The sequence below is a fragment of the Bombina bombina genome, chromosome 3 (assembly GCF_027579735.1).
Source record: "Bombina bombina isolate aBomBom1 chromosome 3, aBomBom1.pri, whole genome shotgun sequence".
NCBI lineage: Eukaryota > Metazoa > Chordata > Amphibia > Anura > Bombinatoridae > Bombina > Bombina bombina.
This window is the reverse complement of record NC_069501.1, coordinates 512,168,542-512,189,427: the sequence shown is the minus strand read 5'-3', so window position 1 is coordinate 512,189,427 and position 20,886 is coordinate 512,168,542. Positions and strand designations below refer to the sequence as shown.

The following is a 20,886-nucleotide window of genomic DNA, read 5'->3' as shown; positions in this document are numbered from 1 at the left end:
GAGCTTTCTGGGCTAACGCCGGTTCATAAAGCTCTTAACTACTGTGCTCTAAAGTACACTAACACCCATAAACTACCTATGTACCCCTAAACCGAGGCCCCCCCACATCGCCGCCACTCTATTAAAATTTTTTAACCCCTAATCTGCCGACCGCACAACGCCGCCACCTACGTTATCCCTATGTACCCCTAATCTGCTGCCCCTAATACCGCCGACACCTACATAATATTTATTAACCCCTAATCTGCCACCCCCAACGTCGCCTCCACCTACCTACACTTATTAACCCCTAATCTGCCGACCGGACCTCACCGCTACTATAATAAATGTATTAACCCCTAATCCGCCTCACTCCCGCCTCAATAACCCTATAATAAATAGTATTAACCCCTAATCTGCCCTCCCTAACATCGCCGACACCTAACTTCAATTTTTAACCCCTAATCTGCCGACCGGACCTCACCGCTACTCTAATAAATTTATTAACCCCTAAAGCTAAGTCTAACCCTAACCCTAACACCCCCCTAAGTTAAATATAATTTAAATCTAACAAAATAAATTAACTCTTATTAAATAAATTATTCCTATTTAAAGCTAAATACTTACCTGTAAAATAAACCCTAATATAGCTACAATATAAATTATAATTATATTGTAGCTATTTTAGGGTTTATATTTATTTTACAGGTAACTTTGTATTTATTTTAACCAGGTACAATAGCTATTAAATAGTTAATAACTATTTAATAGCTACCTAGTTAAAATAATTACAAAATTACCTGTAAAATAAATCCTAACCTAAGTTACAATTAAACCTAACTCTACACTATCAATAAATTAATTAAATAAAATACCTACAATTATCTACAATTAAACCTAACACTACACTATCAATAAATAAATTAAATAAAATACCTACAAATAAATACAATTAAATAAACTAACTAAAGTACAAAAAATAAAAAAAGCTGTTACAAAAAATAAAAAAATTATTTACAAACATAATAAAAATATTACAACAATTTTAAGCTAATTACACCTACTCTAAGCCCCCTAATAAAATAACAAAGCCCCTCAAAATAAAAAAAAGCCCTACCCTATTCTAAAATTAAAATAGAATAGCTCTTTTACCTTACCAGCCCTTAAAAGGGCCTTTTGCGGGGCATACCCCAAATAATTCAGCTCTTTTGCCTGTAAAAAAAACATACAATACCCCCCCCAACATTACAACCCACCACCCACATACCCCTAATCTAACCCAAACCCCCCTTAAATAAACCTAACACTAAGCCCCTGAAGATCTTCCTACCTTGTCTTCACCATTCCAGGTATCACCGATCGCTCCAGGCTCCGAAATCTTCATCCAAGCCCAAGCGGGGGCTGGAGATCCATCATCCAGCTGAAGTCTTCTATTAAGCGACGCTGAAGAGGTCCAGAAGAGGCTCCAAAGTCTTCATGCTATCCGGGCAGAAGAGTAGATCCGGACCGGCAACGATCTTCTTCCAAGCGGTGACAAGCGGCTCCATGTTGAAGACCTCCGGCGCGGATCCATCCTCTTCTTGCAATGTCCTAAGTCCAAATGAAGGTTCCTTTAAATGACGTCATCCAAGATGGCGTCCCTCGAATTCCAATTGGCTGATAGGATTCTATCAGCCAATCGGAATTAAGGTAGGGAAAATCTGATTGGATGATTGAATCAGCCAATCAGATTGAGCTCGCATCCTATTGGCTGTTCCGATCAGCCAATAGAATGCAAGCTCAATCTGATTGGCTGATTGGATCAGCCAATCGGATTGAACATGAATCTGATTGGCTGATTCCATCAGCCAATCAGATTTTTCCTACCTTAATTCCGATTGGCTGATAGAATCCTATCAGCCAATCGGAATTCGAGGGACGCCATCTTGGATGACGTCATTTAAAGGAACCTTCATTCGGACTTAGGACATCGCAAGAAGAGGATGGATCCGCGCCGGAGGTCTTCAACATGGAGCCGCTTGGAAGAAGATGGTTGCCGGTCCGGATCTACTCTTCTGCCCGGATAGCATGAAGACTTTGGAGCCTCTTCTGGACCTCTTCAGCCGTCGCTTGATAGAAGACTTCAGCCGGATGATGGATCTCCAGCCCCTGCTTGGGCTTGGATGAAGATTTCGGAGCCTGGAGCGATCGGTGATACCTGGCATGGTGAAGACAAGGTAGGAAGATCTTCAGGGGCTTAGTGTTAGGTTTATTTAAGGGGGGTTTGGGTTAGATTAGGGGTTTGTGGGTGGTGGGTTGTAATGTTGGGGGGGTATTGTATGTTTTTTTTTTTTAAGGCAAAAGAGCTGAATTCTTTGGGGTATGCCCCGCAAAAGGCCCTTTAAAGGGCTGGTAAGGTAAAAGAGCTTTTCTATTTTAATTTTAGAATAGGGTAGGGCATTTTTTTATTTTGGGGGGCTTTGTTATTTTATTAGGGGGCTTAGAGTAGGTGTAATTAGCTTAAAATTGTTGTAATATTTTTATTATGTTTGTAATTTTTTTTTTTTTTTTTTTGTAACAGCTTTTTAATTTTTTGTACTTTAGTTAGTTTATTTAATTGTATTTATTTGTAGGTATTTTATTTAATTTATTTATTGATAGTGTAGTGTTAGGTTTAATTGTAGATACTTGTAGGTATTTTATTTAATTAATTTATTGATAGTGTAGTGTTAGGTTTAATTGTAACTTAGGTTAGGATTTATTTTACAGGTAATTTTGTAATTATTTTAACTAGGTAGCTATTAAATAGTTCTTAACTATTTAATAGCTATTGTACCTGGTTAAAATAAATACAAAGTTGCCTGTAAAATAAATATAAATCCTAAAATAGCTACAATATAATTATTATTTATATTGTAGCTACATTAGAGTTTATTTTACAGGTAAGTATTTAGCTTTAAATAGGAATAATTTATTTAATAAGAGTTCATTTATTTCATTAGATTTAAATTATATTTAACTTAGGGGGGTGTTAGGTTTTAGAGTTAGACTTAGCTTTAGGGGTTTAGGTAGGTGGAGGCGACGTTGTGGGGGGCAGATTAGGGGTTAATAAATATAATATAGGGGTCGGCGGTGTTATGGGCAGCAGATTAGGGGTACATAGTGATAATGTAGGATGCGGCGGTGTACGGAGCGGCAGATTAGGGGTTAATAATAATATGCAGGGGTCAGCGATAGCGGGGGTGGCAGATTAGGGGTTAATAAGTGTAAGGTTAGGGGTGTAAACAATGTAATAATGGGTGTGTTTAAATTTTAACCAATAACAAGCAAGCACAGATTCTTTTTTAAATAGGTGTGTTGTACACAGGTGCTTTAAGATCTATGAATAAGGCTCACGCCGAAACGCGTAAGATCGCTTTCTGAGCCCATCTTTTTACTACGGGGTGGTTTGCTGTTATTGTTTTTACAGCCTCTGATGGATTAATAAAGATATAACTTTTTATGGATACTTTTGGTCCCATCGTCCTTTTTTCATATTGAACTATTTACTAACTACCTAAATTTAAAGGGCCACTAAAACCTAAATGTTTCTTTCATGATTCAGATAGAGAATACCATTTTAAACAACATTCCAATTTACTTCTATTATCTAATTTGCTGCAATCTTTAGATATCCATTGTTAAAGAAATAGCAATGCACATTGGTGAGCAAATCACATGAGGCATCTATGTGCAGCCACCAAGCAGAAGCTACTGAGCATATCTAGATATGCTTTTCAGGAAAGAATATCAAGAGAATGAAGCAAATTAGATAATATAAGTAAATTAGAAAGTTGTTTAAAATGGTATTCTCTATCTGAATCATGAAAGAAAAAAATTGGGTTTAATGTCCCTTTAACTAAGTGTTTCATTTTTATTTCACAAGTAAGTTAGTATTTATTTTAATAAATACTAACTTACCTGTGAAATAAAAATAAAAGCTAAGCTTACACTAATAAAACCTAACATTACTAAAAATAAAAAACCTAACATTACTAAAAAATTCAAATTACAATTACAAAAAAATAATAAACACTAAGGCCTAGATTTAGAGTTCGGCGGTAGCCGTCAAAACCAGCGTTAGAGGCTCCTAACGCTGGTTTTGGCCGCCCGCTGGTATTTGGAGTCAGTGATTAAAGGGTCTAACGCTCACTTTACAGCCGCGACTTTTCCATACCGCAGATCCCCCTACGCCATTTGCGTAGCCTATCTTTTCAATGGGATCTTCCTAACGCTGGTATTTAGAGTCGTTTCTGCAGTGAGCGTTAGAGCTCTAACGACAAGATTCCAGCCGCCTGAAAATAGCAGGAGTTAAGAGCTTTCTGGCTAACGCCGGTTTATAAAGCTCTTAACTACTGTACCCTAAAGTACACTAACACCCATAAACTACCTATGTACCCCTAAACCGAGGTCCCCCCACATCGCCGCCACTCGATTAAAATTTTTAACCCCTAATCTGCCGACCGCCACCTACGTTATACTTATGTACCCCTAATCTGCTGCCCCTAACACCGCCGACCCCTGTATTATATCTATTAACCCCTAACTTGCCCCCCACAACGTCGCCGCAAGCTACTTAAAATAATTAACCCCTAATCTTCCGACCGCAAATCGCCGCCACCTACGTTATCCCTATGTACCCCTAATCTGCTACCCCTAACATCGCCGACCCCTATGTTATATTTATTAACCCCTAATCTGCCCCCCTCAACGTCGCCGACACCTACCTACACTTATTAACCCCTAATCTGCCGAGCGGACCTGAGCGCTACTATAATAAAGTTATTAACCCCTAATCCGCCTCACTAACCCTATCATAAATAGTATTAACCCCTAATCTGCCCTCCCTAACATCGCCGACACCTACCTTCAATTATTAACCCCTAATCTGCCGACCGGAGCTCACCGCTATTCTAATAAATGTATTAACCCCTAAAGATAAGTCTAACCCTAACACTAACACCCCCCTAAGTTAAATATAATTTTTATCTAACGAAATAAATTAACTCTTATTAAATAAATAATTCCTATTTAAAGCTAAATACTTACCTGTAAAATACATCCTAATATAGCTACAATATAAATTATAATTATATTATAGCTATTTTAGGATTAATATTTATTTTACAGGCAACTTTGTAATTATTTTAACCAGGTACAATAGCTATTAAATAGTTAAGAACTATTTAATAGTTACCTAGTTAAAATAATAACAAATTTACCTGTAAAATAAATCCTAACCTAAGATATAATTAAACCTAACACTACCCTATCAATAAAATAATTAAATAAACTACCTACAATTAACCTAACACTACACTATCAATAAATTAATTAAACACAATTGCTACAAATAAATACAATTAAATAAACTATCTAAAGTACAAAAAATAAAAAAGAACTAAGTTACAGAAAATAATAAAATATTTACAAACATAAGAAAAATATTACAACAATTTTAAACTAATTACACCTACTCTAAGCCCCCTAATAAAATAACAAAGCCCCCCAAAATAAAAAATTCCCTACCCTATTCTAAAATACAAATATTACAAGCTCTTTTACCTTACCAGCCCTGAACAGGGCCCTTTGCGGGGCATGCCCCAAGAATTTCAGCTCTTTTGCCTGTAAAAAAAAACATACAATACCCCCCCCCCCCAACATTACAACCCACCACCCACATACCCCTAATCTAACCCAAACCCCCCTTAAATAAACCTAACACTACCCCCCTGATGATCTTCCTACCTTGTCTTCACCATGCCAGGTTCACCGATCCGTCCTGGCTCCAAGATCTTCATCCAACCCAAGCGGGGGCTAGACATCCACTGAAGAAGTCCAGAAGAGGGTCCAAAGTCTTCCTCCTATCCGGCAAGAAGAGGACATCCGGACCGGCAAACATCTTCTCCAAGCGGCATCTTCTATCTTCTTCCATCCGATGACGACCGGCTCCATCTTGAAGACCTCCAGCGCGGATCCATCCTCTTCTTCCGACGACTAGACGACGAATGACGGTTCCTTTAAGGGACGTCATCCAAGATGGCGTCCCTCGAATTCCGATTGGCTGATAGGATTCTATCAGCCAATCGGAATTAAGGTAGGAATTTTCTGATTGGCTGATGGAATCAGCCAATCAGAATATAGTTCAATCCGATTGGCTGATCCAATCAGCCAATCAGATTGAGCTCGCATTCTATTGGCTGATCGGAACAGCCAATAGAATGCGAGCTCAATCTGATTGGCTGATTGGATCAGCCAATCGGATTGAACTATATTCTGATTGGCTGATTCCATCAGCCAATCAGAAAATTCCTACCTTAATTCCGATTGGCTGATAGAATCCTATCAGCCAATCGGAATTCGAGGGACGCCATCTTGGATGACGTCCCTTAAAGGAACCGTCATTCGTCGTCTAGTCGTCGGAAGAAGAGGATGGATCCGCGCTGGAGGTCTTCAAGATGGAGCCGGTCGTCATCGGATGGAAGAAGATAGAAGATGCCGCTTGGAGAAGATGTTTGCCGGTCCGGATGTCCTCTTCTTGCCGGATAGGAGGAAGACTTTGGACCCTCTTCTGGACTTCTTCAGTGGATGTCTAGCCCCCGCTTGGGTTGGATGAAGATCTTGGAGCCAGGACGGATCGGTGAACCTGGCATGGTGAAGACAAGGTAGGAAGATCATCAGGGGGGTAGTGTTAGGTTTATTTAAGGGGGGTTTGGGTTAGATTAGGGGTATGTGGGTGGTGGGTTGTAATGTTGGGGGGGGGGTATTGTATGTTTTTTTTTACAGGCAAAAGAGCTGAAATTCTTGGGGCATGCCCCGCAAAGGGCCCTGTTCAGGGCTGGTAAGGTAAAAGAGCTTGTAATATTTGTATTTTAGAATAGGGTAGGGAATTTTTTATTTTGGGGGGCTTTGTTATTTTATTAGGGGGCTTAGAGTAGGTGTAATTAGTTTAAAATTGTTGTAATATTTTTCTTATGTTTGTAAATATTTTATTATTTTCTGTAACTTAGTTCTTTTTTATTTTTTGTACTTTAGATAGTTTATTTAATTTTATTTATTTGTAGCAATTGTGTTTAATTAATTTATTGATAGTGTAGTGTTAGGTTAATTGTAGGTAATTGTAGGTAGTTTATTTAATTTATTTATTGATAGGGTAGTGTTAGGTTTAATTATATCTTAGGTTAGGATTTATTTTACAGGTAAATTTGTTATTATTTTAACTAGGTAACTATTAAATAGTTCTTAACTATTTAATAGCTATTGTACCTGGTTAAAATAATTACAAAGTTGCCTGTAAAATAAATATTAATCCTAAAATAGCTATAATATAATTATAATTTATATTGTAGCTATATTAGGATTTATTTTACAGGTAAGTATTTAGCTTTAAATAGGAATCATTTATTTAATAAGAGTTAATTTATTTCGTTAGATAAAAATTATATTTAACTTAGGGGGGTGTTAGTGTTAGGGTTAGACTTAGCTTTAGGGGTTAATACATTTATTAGAATAGCGGTGAGCTCCGGTCGGCAGATTAGGGGTTAATAATTGAAGGTAGGTGTCGGCGATGTTAGGGAGGGCAGATTAGGGGTTAATACTATTTATGATAGGGTTAGTGAGGCGGATTAGGGGTTAACTTTATTATAGTAGCGCTCAGGTCCGCTCGGCAGATTAGGGGTTAATAAGTGTAGGCAGGTGTCGGCGACGTTGTGGGGGGCAGATTAGGGGTTAATAAATATAATATAGGGGTCGGCGATGTTAGGGCAGCAGATTAGGGGTACATAGGGATAACGTAGGTGGCGGCGGTTTACGGAGCGGCAGATTAGGGGTTAAAAGTGTAATGCAGGGGTCAGCGATAGCGGGGGCGGCAGATTAGGGGTTAATAAGTGTAAGGTTAGGGGTGTTTAGACTCGGGGTACATGTTAGAGTGTTAGGTGCAGACGTAGGAAGTGTTTCCCCATAGGAAACAATGGGGCTGCGTTAAGAGCTGAACGCTGCTTTTTTGCAGGTGTTAGGTTTTTTTTCAGCTCAAACAGCCCCATTGTTTCCTATGGGAGAATCGTGCACGAGCACGTTTTTGATGCCGGCCGCGTCCGTAAGCAACTCTGGTATCGAGAGTTGCATTTGCGGTAAATATGCTCTACGCTCCTTTTTTGGAGCCTAACGCAGCATTTGTTTGAACTCTCGATACCAGAGTTAAATTTATGGTGCGGCCAGAAAAAAACCCGCGGAGCGTTAACAGCCCTTTTACCGCCGAACTCCAAATCTAGGCCTAAAATTAGAAAAAAATAAAAAACACTACCATTACAAAAAAATAAATGAAATTATCCAAAATAATAAAAATGATTCCTATTCTAATACCCCGTTAAAAAAAAAAAAAAAAAAACACCCCAAAATAAAAGAACGCCGTTACCAAACATCGCCAACACTAACTAAACCTATTAACCCCTAAACCACAGTTTCCTGACATTGCCAACACTAACTAAACCTATTAACCCCTAAACCACCATTCCCAAACATCGGCAACACTAACTAAACCAATTAACCCTGAAACCGCTGTTACCAAACATTGCCAACACTAACTAAACCTATTAACCCCTAAACCGCCGGCCCCCACATCGCAACAACCTAAATTAAACTATTAACCCCTAAACCTAACACCCCATAACTTTAACATAATTAAAATAGACCTAATTTAATGTTACAATTATTAACTAACTACCTAGTTAAAATAAATAGAAACTTACCTGTGAAATAAAAATAAAAGCTAAGCTTACACTAATAAAACCTAACATTACTAAAAATAAAAAATCTAGTAACATCACTAAAAAATTCAAACTACAATTACAAAAAATAATAAACACTAGAAAAACTACAATTACAAAAAATTAACAAACGAAATTATCCAAAATAATAAAAATAATTCCTATTCTAATACCCTGTTAAAAAAAAAAAAACACCCCAAAAAAAACAACCTAATCTATAATAAACTGCCAAGGGCCTTTTGTAGGGCATTGCCCTAAAGTTAACACCAACCCACAAAACAAAAAAAACCCTAACTAAAAAAACATTACCCATTGCCCTGAAAAGGGCATTTGTATGGGCATTATCCTTAAAAGGGCATTCAGCTCCTTTACTGCCCTTAAAAGGGCATTCAGCTCTTTTACTGCCCTTAAAAGGGCATTCAGCTCTTTTTCGGCCATTAAAATAAAAAAAAGCCCTAATCTAAAAAAAAAAAAAACACCCAAAAAACACAAAACAAATACCTAACACTAACCCCAAAATCAGTACTCACAGTTGCTGAAGTCCGGCGGCAAATCATCTTCATCCAGGTGGCTCCATCTGTATCCATCGTGGGACCAGCATCTTCTATCTTCATCCCAGCGGAGGCGGAGTAGTCGGTGGATGCGTGGAGGTCCAGGCGGAAATCTGACCTGGAGGTCCTCTTAATGCGATCGTCTGCCGTACACTGAGGATTCAATGCAAGGTACCCCTTTTATATTGGGGTACCATTGCATTCCTATTGAATGAAAATTTTAAATCAGCCAATAGGAATGAAAACTGCTTAAATCCTATTGGCTGATTTAAATCAGCTAGCTTGGGTTTTATTTTTATTTACAGGTAAGTTTGTATTTATTTTTAAATAGGTAGTTAGTTAATAATTGTAACTTTAATTTAAGTCTATTTTAATTATGTTAAAGTTAGGGGGTGTTAGGTTTAGGGGTTAATATAGTTTAATTTAGGTTGTTGCGATGTGGGGACTGGTGGTTTAGGGGTTAATAGGTTTAGTTAGTGTTGGCCTTGTGGGTGTACAGCAGTTAAACGGTTAATAGGTTTAGTTAGTGTTTTAGTTAGTGTTGGCGACGTTTGTGAAACGGCGGTTATGGCGTTAATAGGTTTAGTTTGTGTCGGTGATGTCGGGAAACTGCGGTTTAAGGGTTAATAGTTTTAGTTAGTGTCGGCGATGTCAGGGGAACTGCAGTTTAGTGGTTAATATGTTTAGTTAGTGTCAGCGATGTTTGGGAACGGCAGTTCCCACACATCGCCGACACTAACTAAAGGTTTCATTAGTGTCGTCCTTTAGTTTGGATTAGTTAGTGCCGGCAATGTTTGGGAACTGCCGTTTTCAAACATCGCCAACACTAACTAAACATATTAACCCCTAAACCGCAGTTCCCCCAATATCACCGACACTAACTAAACCTATTAACCCTTAAACTGCAGTTCCCTGACATCGCTGACACTAACTAAACCCCTAATAGGTTTAGTTAGTGTCGGCGATGTCGGGGAACTGCGGTTTAGGGTTTAATAGGTTTATTTAGTGATTTAGTTAGTGTCAGCAATGTCAGGGAACTGGAGTTTAGGGGTTATTCGGTTTAGGTAGTGTTGGCGATGTGGGGGCGGCGATTTAGGGGTTAATAGGTTTAGTTAGTGTCAACTATGTGGGGGGACAGTGGTTTAGGAGTTAATAGTTTTATTAAGTGCCGGCAATGTGGGTGGCCGCAGCGGTTTTAGATAACTTTGTTTTAGTTATGTTTAGTTAAATCATTTTTTTGGATCCTTTCGTTTTTTCAGATCCATTCTTTATTCATATGCATTATCTATTCTAAACTTCAGAATAGAATAATGCATATGAATAAAAAATGGATCCCAAAAAACGAAAGGATCCCAAAAAAAACGATTTAACTTAACATAACTAATTTGCCGATACAATTTCTCTTGCAAGATGTACCGAGTCCACGGTTTCATCCATTACTTGTGGGATATTCTCCTTCCCAACAGGAAATGGCAAAGAGAGCACCCACAGCAGAGCTGTCTATATAGCTCCTCCTTTAACTCCACCCCCCAGTCATTCTCTTTGCCGGCTCTAAGCAAGAGGAAGGGTAAAGTGATTGAGGTGATAAAAAGTTAGTTTTATTTTCTTCAAGCTAGAGTTTATTATTTTTAAATGGTACCGGTGTGTACTATTTACTCTCAAGCAGAAAATGGATGAAGATTTCTGCCTGGAGAATGATGATCTTAGCATTTGTAACTAAGATCCACTGCTGTTCCCACAGAGGCTGAGGAGTACAGGAAAACTTCAGTTTGAGGAACGGTTTGCATGCTATGCAGCAATGAGGTATGTTCAGTCATTTTTTTTTCTGGAAAAACTGTGATATTTCAGAAAGGGCTGACAGTATCCCCATGAGGGGAAGGGTAAGCTGTAATCATAGACTTATAGTGGCATTACTAGCTTGCATAAGGGCTAAGTAAATTTCTGGTTTACACTTATTTTTTATAAAAAGGGCAAACATTTTTATTATTCTGAGAGTACTATGGAAAACGTTTTTGAGGGACTTTGTTTTGAGGGTTCACTTGGCTTATATTAGGGTTTTAGAACCCACATGGCTAGTTGAAACACTTTAGTGTGTTTCTTTAAGGCCCCAGAAACATCAAGTGAGGTGGGAGGGGCCTAATTTCATGCCTCAGATTCTCAGTTGTTTTACATTGCAAAGTAGCAAGCTGCAACACCGGAGGGTCCTGGTACAACTTTTGGGCCAAAACGAAGCTTTTATCCCACAAATCCAGTCCCTAAGGGCAGGTAGGTGCAACAGCAGAGCTGTGGCAGGGTGCTGACAGTGTTTGTTCCAGTTTTTGGCACTTTGCCATCCGATTTCTCTGTTAAGGGGTTAAATGTTTCATTTGCTTGTGGGGCAAACTTACTAAAGCTTGTTGAATCTGCTGTAAACATTTGGAAAGTTTGGTGCATTTTTAAGCAGTTTTGCAGATCGTGTATGCTTTTTTTCTCTTAAAGGCGCAGTAACCTTTTTTAAAAAATTTTTTGTTTTTTCTTTGAATAAAGTGTTTTCCAAGCTTGCTTGTCTCATTACTAGCCTGTTCAACATGTCTGAAATTGAGGAAACTCCTTGTTCAATATGTTTAGAAGCCATGGTTGAACCCCCTCTTAGAATGTGTCCCACATGTACTGATATGTCTATAAATTGCAAAAAGCATATTTTGACTTATAAAAGTGAGGCTCTAGGTGATTCCCAAACAGAAAGAAATGAGGTTATGCCATTTAGTTCTCCCCAATTGTCAAAACCAGTAACGCCCGCACAAGTGACGCCAAGTACCTCTAGTGTGTCTACTTCATTTACCTTGCAAGACATGGCCGCAGTTATGAATTCTACCCTCACAAAGGTTTTATCTAAACTGCCTAGTTTACAAGGGAAGCGCAGTAGCTCTGGGTTAAGAACAAATGCTGAGCCTTCTGATGCTTTAGTAGCCGTATCCGATGTACCCTCACAATGTACTGAAGTAGGGGTGAGGGATTTGCTGTCTGAGGGAGAGATTTCTGACTCAGGAAAGTCGTTCCCTCAGATAGACTCTGACATGACGGCCTTTAAATTTAAGCTAGAAAACCTCCGCTTGTTGCTCAGGGAGGTGTTAGCGACTCTGGATGATTGTGACCCTATTGTTGTTCCAGAGAAATTGTGTAAAATTGACAAATACCTAGAGGTTCCTGTTTACACTGATGTTTTTCCGGTCCCTTAGAGGATTGCGGGCATTGTTACCAAGGAGTGGGATAGACCAGGAATTCCGTTCGCTCCCCCTCCTACCTTTAAGAAAATGTTTCCCATCTCTGACACCATGCGGGACTCGTGGCAGACGGTCCCTAAGGTGGAGGGAGCTATTTCTACTCTGGCTAAGCATACAGCTATACCTATTGAAGACAGTTGTGCTTTCAAAGATCCTATGGATAAAAAATTAGAAGGTCTCCTAAAGAAAATTTTTCTTCATCAAGGTTTTCTTCTCCAACCTTAAGGTGGAGACCCCATTAGATGATATTCTGGATAGAATTAAGGCGCTTAAGCTAGCTAATTCTTTAATTACAGATGCCGCTTTTCAACTGGCTAAATTAGCGGCAAATAATTCAGGTTTTGCCATTTTAGCTCGTCAAGCTTTATGGCTTAAGTCCTGGTCAGCTGATGTGTCATCAAAATCTAAGCTTTTGAACATCCCTTTCAAAGGAAAGACCCTATTTGGGCCTGAACTGAAGGAGATTATTTCAGACATCATTGATGGGAAAGGCCATACCCTCCCTCAGGATAAAACAAATAAAATGAGGACCAAACAAAATAATTTTCGTTCTTTTTGAAACTTCAAGGGTGGTCCTGCTTCCTCTTCCCCTGCTGCAAAGCAAGAGGGGAACTTTGCTCAATCCAAGTCAGTCTGGAGACCTAACCAGGCTTGGAACAAGGGTAAACAGGCTAAGAAGCCTGCTGCTGCCACCAAGACAGTATGAAGGGGTAGCCCCCGATCCGGGACCAGATCTAGTAGGGGGCAGACTCTCTCTCTCTTTGCTTAGGCTTGGGCAAGAGATGTTCAGGATTCCTGGGTTTTAGAAATTGTTTCCCAGGGATACCTTCTAGACTTCAAAGATTCCCCCCCCCAAGGGAGAGATTTCACCTTTCTCAATTGTCTGCAAACCAGACAAAAAGAGAGGCGTTCTTATGCTGTGTAGAAGACCTACATACCATGGGAGTGATTTTCCCAGTTCCAAAAGCAAGGGCAAGGGTTTTACTCCAGCCTATTTGTGGTTCCCAAAAAAGAGGGAACTTTCAGACCAATCTTGGATCTCAAGATCCTAAACAAATTCCTCAGAGTTCCATCCTTCAAGATGGAGACCATTCGGACTATTTTGCCACTGATCCAGGAGGGTCAATATATGACCACCGTGGAATTAAAGGATGCGTATCTGCACATTCCTCTCCACAGAGATCATCACCAATTTCTCAGGTTTGCCTTTTTGGACAGGCATTACCAGATCGTGGCCCTTCCTTTCGGTTTGGCCACGACTCCCAGAATTTTCACAAAGGTGCTAGGGTCCCTTCTGGTGGTTCTAAGGGGCATAGCAGTGGCGCCTTATCTAGACGACATCTTAATTCAAGCGTCGACTTTCCAACTAGCCAAGTCTCACACGGACATAGTGTTGGCTTTTCTGAGATCTCATGGGTGGAAGGTGAACATAAAAAGGAGTTCTCTCTCCCCCTCACAAGAGTTTCCTTCCTAGGGACTCTGATAGACTCTGTAGAAATGAAAATATTTCTGACGGAGGTCAGGAAATCAAAAATTGTAACCACCTGCCGAGCTCTTCATTCCATTCCTCGGCCGTCAGTGGCTCAGTGTATAGAGGTAATCGGACTAATGGTAGCGGCAATGGATATAGTTCTGTTTGCTCGCTTACACCTCAGACCACTGCAACTATGCATGCTCAATCAGTGGAATGGGGATTATGCAGATTTATCTCCTCAGATAGATCTGGATCAGGAGACCAGAGATTCTCTTTTCTGGTGGTTGTCTCAAGTTCACCTGTCCCGGGGAATGTGTTTCCGCAGGCCGGAGTGGGTCATAGTAACGACAGATGCCAGCCTACTGGGCTGGGGTGTAGTCTGGAATTCCCTGAAAGCACAGGGTTTGTGGACTCAGGAGGAGGCCCTCCTCCCGATAAACATTCTAGAACTGAGAGCGATATTCAATGCTCTTCAGGCGTGGCCTCAACTGACCAAATTCATCAGATTTCAGTCTGAAAACATAACGACTGTAGCTTATATCAATCATCAGGGGGGAACAAGGAGTTCCCTAGCGATGATAGAAGTTTCCAAAATAATCCGATGGAATATAGATGGGATATGGATTTCCATCTATCAGCAATCCATATCCCAGGGGTAAAGAACTGGGAGGTGGATTTTCTAAGTTGTCAGACCTTTCATCCGGGGGAGTGGGAACTCCACCCGGAGGTGTTTGCCCAACTGATTCGGCTATGGGGCACACCAGAAATGGATCTGATGGCATCTCATCAGAACGCCAAGCTTCCTTGTTACGGGTCCAGCTCAAGGGATCCCCAGGCAGTACTGATAGATGCTCTAGCAGTACCCTGGTCGTTCAACCTGGCTTATGTGTTTCCACCATTCCCTCTCCTTCCTCGTCTGATTGCCAGAATCAAACAGGAGAGAGCTTCGGTGGTTTTGATAGCACCTGCGTGGCCACGCAGGACTTGGTATGCAGATCTGGTGGACATGTCATCCTTTCCACCATGGACTCTGCCGCTAAGACAGGACCTTCTGATTCAGGGTCCATTCAAGCATCCAAATCTAGTTTCTCTGCGACTGACTGCTTGGAGATTGAACGCTTGATTTTATCAAAGCGAGGTTTCTCTGAGTCGGTCATAGATACCTTGATTCAGGCTCGAAAGCCTGTCACCAGGAAAATCTATCATAAGATATGGCGTAAATATCTTTATTGGTGCGAATCCAAGGGTTACTCATGGAGTAAGATCAGGATTCCTAGGATATTATCCTTTCTCCAAGAAGGATTGGAGAAGGGATTATGAGCTAGTTCCTTAAAGGGACATATTTCTGCTTTGTCCATTCTAATGTACAAGCGTCTGGCAGATGTCCCAGACGTTCAGGCGTTCTGTCAGGCTTTAGTTAGAATCAAGCCTGTGTTTAAACCTGTTGCTCCGCCATGGAGTTTAAATTTAGTTCTTAAGGTTCTTCAAGGGGTTCCGTTTGAACCCATGCATTCCATAGAAATTAAGCTTATATCTTGGAAAGTTCTGTTTTTAGTAGCTATCTCTTCAGCTCAAAGAGTTTCTGAATTATCTGCTTTACAGTGCGACTCACCTTATCTTGTTTTTCATGCTGATAAGGTGGTTTTGCGTACCAAACCTGGATTCCTTCCTATGGTTGTTTCTAATAGGAATATCAATCAGGAAATTGTTGTTCCTTCTCTGTGTCCTCTTCTAAGAAGGAACGTCTGTTGCACAACCTAGACGTGGTTCGTGCTTTGAAGTTTTATTTGCAAGCAACTAAAGATTTCCGTCAAACATCTTCATTGTTTGTTGTCTATTCTGGAAGGTGGAGAGGTCAAAAAGCTACGGCAACCTCTCTTTCCTTTTGGCTGAAAAGCATCATCCGCTTGGCTTAAGAGACTGCTGGCCAGCAGCTTCCTGAAAGAATTACAGCTCACTCTACTAGAGCTGTAGCTTCCACATGGGCTTTTAAAAATGAGGCTTCTGTTGAACAGATTTGTAAGGCGGCGACTTGGTCTTCGCTTCATACTTTTTCCAAATTTTACAAATTTGATACTCTTGCTTCTTCAGAGGCTATTTTTGGGAGAAAGGTTCTACAAGCAGTGGTGCCTTCCATTTAGGTACCTGTCTTGTCCCACCCTTCATCCATGTCCTAAAGCTTTGGTATTGGTATCCCACAAGTAATGGATGAAACCGTGGACTCGGTACATCTTGCAAGAGAAAACAAAATTTATGCTTACCTGATAAATTTCTTTCTATTGCGATGTACCGAGTCCATGGCCGCCCTGTCTATTCAAGACAGGTAGTATATTTTATTAAAACTTCAGTCTACTCTGCACCCTATGGTTTCTCCTTTTTCTTCCTGGCCTTCGGTTGAATGACTGGGGGGTGGAGTTAAGAGAGGAGCTATATAGACAGCTCTGCTGTGAGTGCTCTCTTTGCCACTTCCTGTTGGGAAGGAGAATATCCCACAAGTAATGGATGAAACCGTGGACTCGGTACATCGCAAGAGAAAGAAATTTATCAGGTAAGCATAAATTTATTTATTTATTTATTTTTTAAACTAAACTAATTTGCAAAAACAAAATTATTTATTTAACTAATGAAAATGAAACAAAACTAAACAAATTTTCAGATAATTATATATATTATTCAGATATTATCCCTAATAATTATTGAAATGCACAGCTGAGATATTCTAATAACTACTAATAAGATCCTTTTTAAAATGTAATCTTCCAAAACTAGGCTTTCCAAACTTTGGAGGTGGATAGATTAGGAACTGGCAAGTGGGTAACTGCTAAAGATGCTCAGTACACTATGTGAGGCCTAAACATGTTTGTGTATTCTTTACAACCATTTCTGCCATTCCTATGCTGCCCTGGGTGCATGGACTACTGCCCACTTCTGCTGCAGCTCAATCTTTTGCAAATGTAAATCTCATGGTTCCTAGGTGACCCAACTGCCCACTTGTCTTCTGAATATTTTTACTTCTGCTGTAAGTAAACACATGCTACCATGTACCATTGCTCCTTTGCTGCCCTGGGTGTATGGCCATCCTGCCTACTTGTGCTGTTCTTCAACCTTTACTCTATATACACCATCATGTGCCATGGTTCCTTGCTGCTCTGAGAGCCGCACAGAAGTCCACTTGTGTTTTTGCTATAAGTTATGAAAATATACTCTCTGTATGTACCATGGCTCATGTACTGCACTAGGTGCCCTTTAACTCACTTAACTGGTTTTATCTAGAGACTGAGCTCAGAAGAGATTAAGTCATTTTCCAATAGAATAGGACTATCCTTGAGAAGCCCAAAACAATTAATCTACCCTTTTCGAGGCTCTGAGTATCTATATGGAGCAATTGAGAGAGGGGAGTATCCAAATTTCAAAGAATATTAAGGGAACAATATAGTATGTTGGAGGAGAGAGAGAGTGGTTTTTTTTTGTTGTTGTTGTTTTTTACTTTCTTAACTCAGAGTATGGATATAAGTTTACCTTTTTGGATAATTATGCTCTGAATGGTGAACTATCGTAGGCTTTTGCAAACCTCTTTAATATGTCTATTCACTCAGAATTATTTTTTGTTTTTCTTTCTCAACATAGAGAAATTTAAGTACAAGCCGTCTAAGTTAGGCAGTAAATATATTGTAATTTAAATGTATGAATGTTTAGTCCAGGGTTGATTCTGTCAAGAAGATTGATTTTCCTTGCTAGATGAGGTTATAGTAATTTTATGTTTCTACGAGCTATAATGTGGTTTCTGTATGTATTTTGTAAAAAGATAAAATCTCAGTAGTGTGTTATAAAATTACATATACTCGCCTTTTTGTTTTTCATTGTTATAATGTAAATATTTTTATTGTTTTCTTTGTATAACTATTGAAATATCAGCATTGTTTAGCCTTTCTAAGGCAATTATTTGTATTGTGGATACACTGCCGATGCCAAAATAAATATATAAAAAAAAAGAATAGTACAGTTACTCTCAGTATTATGCTATGTTTTCTTGTTTTTCTTGTTTTTTTCTTAAATATATTGGACTGGTTTAAAAGAAGGAATTGGGATATTTCTTATACCAGAAGAAAACTATTCTGGATATCCCCTCAGTATATTGTTTGTTTTATAAAATACATTACAGAGCCGAGGAGCAGGTCTCTAAATACCCATCCTCTGGGGGTATCTTATGTTACATCCAGAGACTACTTTCAAAACAAACATGCAAATATTATACAATTACAAACATTTATGTAAACCATTTTTCAAGTATCTCTAATATACACATAAGAGAGAGTGTGCTGCCCTAGTGCATTACTAAGTAGAATATGAGAAAATGAGGATTAAAAATGGAAACACACAAATTTAAAAACACAAATACTATTCAGGTTCAGATTACTAGTGAAGCGCTATTGATAGTGCTGGACAAATATTAATTAATAGAAAGGTTATACAGGCAGCTTTTCTCTTTACCCATGCTTTCATATTGATTGCTTTGGACAAACCAACCAGTAACATGACAGAAAGATTACTGATAAAATGGAGTCCAGAACATATGTGTGAACTTTCTACTTACTCTAAGTCGCACAAAGATACCACTTTGAGGATGAAGACATTGATTTATCAGTGTGAATAATTTGATTTATTAATATGTATTCTTTTTAGACTGGTCAGAAATGTAATGCTGCCAAGTCAATTGTTACTTTGGTTCATAATGTCTTACGGTTTATGTCATCAATCTAAACCATTTTTACTCTTTCGTAATATTGCTTCTGTATTGGTAAAGTCTGATAAAATATTTTTTAGAATCACTTACCCAAAGTTTTATTAACAAAATTGGTGTATGATCTTGAGCATTTTTTGTAGTTGCTTTAATGTTACATTAGTTGGTAGAATGCAGTGAGCTTTTTGATCCATTTAAAACCTGTCATTTTGTTTGACCCATATACAGCAAGTTCCCAATGCACACCGGGACTGGGTATGTGCGCTGGGCTTTGTGCCAGGCCGTCCTCTAATGCTCAGTGGTTGCAGAGGAGGTGCCCTTAAAGTCTGGAATATGGAAAACTTTACTCCCATTGGGGAAGTCAGAGGTCATGAGAGTCCTATCAATGCCATGTGTTCTAACAGTCGCCATATTTTCACAGCATCCAGGTGAGTATACATGTATTAGGCACAAAGAGAGATGGCCTGTCAAAGCATCTTGGTATGTAGATCTTAGTCTTATTTTTTGTGTGTATTTTTTTCCTCTTATTTGCCTTCTCTTCTTCTGTATAACATCTAAATCTTTACTACAATCCTCCTTTTCTCTGTGTATTTTTCACCTTTTGATTGTCCCCAAACTATACCCAATTTATTTGCCCTTTTTCCTCCTAAATTCCTCTTTCCTGTGTCTATATTTTCTATCCCTTCCTTCCACTCTTCTCTCAGTGACTGCCGGGTCAAGCTGTGGCTATATGTTCCTGGTCTCACTCCGTGTCTTCCACGACGGGTTCTGGCGATCAAAGGCCGTGCCACTAGTCTTCCGTAAATGGCCCTCCATCTCTCACTACCCCTTTCTTTCACCAATTATCCCCTTTAAAATCAACGCCCTCCCCCCTCCATTGAAGGTATGAAGGTATATAGAGATGCTATCATGTTATGATGTTATCTTTCACAGTTGCAGAAAATCAAAACTAAAACATTTTCCTTGTTTTTTATGCATGTAGTGACCATACAGTGAAGATGTGGAGTGGAAAAAGACGCCTCATCCAGATCACATAATACAGGACTTCTTACCTAACCAGTGCTCAAACCTTGGGGACACTAGTTCAAAGACATTTCACTCAGATAAAACGTCTGTTCCTTTTTAAGTGTCATTTCTCATCTCTTATTCTGTCTCCAGGAATCTTAGCACTGGTCTCAAATGTAAGGATGGAGGAATTGACAGGCTTATTTCTGCAACAGAAAGGTCACAAGGAAAGTGGAAACAGGCACAAAGAAAAATGATGGATGAAGAGGGAGCAGAATTTAAATAACCTCTTTTCCTCTTCATTTTTTAATATCACCTTTCTAATACCTCCCAGTATTAGACTTTTCCTCCATGAAGTTGTCATGCACTGCCATAGACTACTGTAATTTTACTTGCATCACATTCTTTTTTAAGCTGCTTCAAGTGTGCCCCCTTCCTAACGCCAAGCACCTTATAAAAGCGTTGATGCATCAAGTATGACTAAACTTCTCCATACAAACTGACAGCTACAGACTACACAAATTGTTTTATGTTCAGAGAGGAAGTTAGCATACAGACCTCAAATTTATACCCCTGATAAAGCTACCTCTAAGACTTGGCAAAAAATAAAAAAACAAAAACAGAAAAACCATATGTTGCTCACACTTCAGGTCTTTGGAGGAATTAATGGGGAGAAAGGGGTTTTGTCATTCAGACATGAAATATGATGGGGGTTCTTTTTCTGTAAAAAGTGTTAAATAACTTTATTTAAAGCACAATTTATACATTTGTGTTGCAAATGAAAACTGTTATTTGTGTCAATAAAGTTGAAATTCAAAAGATTAACAACTGCAGTTTGGGGGGTGGGCTCTGTAAGTGAAGAGTTTGATGCATAAGGAGGTTGCAAACTTTCGGCTAGATTACGAGTTTTGTGGTAAGAGTGGCTCGGTACTAACTTGCAAGTTATTGCTCACCTCCCTATAGCGCCGCTATTACAGGTTTGCAAAAACCTGGCGTTAGCAGGCGATATGTGAGCGTTGAGCAAAATTGAGCTCCATACCGCACACAAATACCAGCGTTGCTTTGAGCTGGATTTACGTGCTTGTGCACA

The 20,886-nt window shown here is 39.3% G+C and overlaps 1 protein-coding gene across 2 annotated transcripts in view; it reads left to right on the top strand.

Moving 5' to 3' along the window:
* The window catches only part of KIF21B (kinesin family member 21B), a 513,509-nt gene extending 492,885 nt beyond the window's left edge, over positions 1-20,624 (top strand). Inside the window, exons 34-35 of one of the 2 annotated variants that reach the window (XM_053706916.1) lie at positions 19,020-19,219; positions 19,774-20,624. In XM_053706916.1, coding sequence (XP_053562891.1) covers positions 19,020-19,219; positions 19,774-19,828 — 255 coding nt within the window. In that variant the 3' untranslated portion in view covers positions 19,829-20,624. Of the gene's footprint in view, positions 1-19,019; positions 19,220-19,495 lie in introns of both variants that reach the window. The other variant, XM_053706915.1, reaches the window with a different exon arrangement.
* Positions 20,625-20,886: the final 262 nt, after the last annotated feature.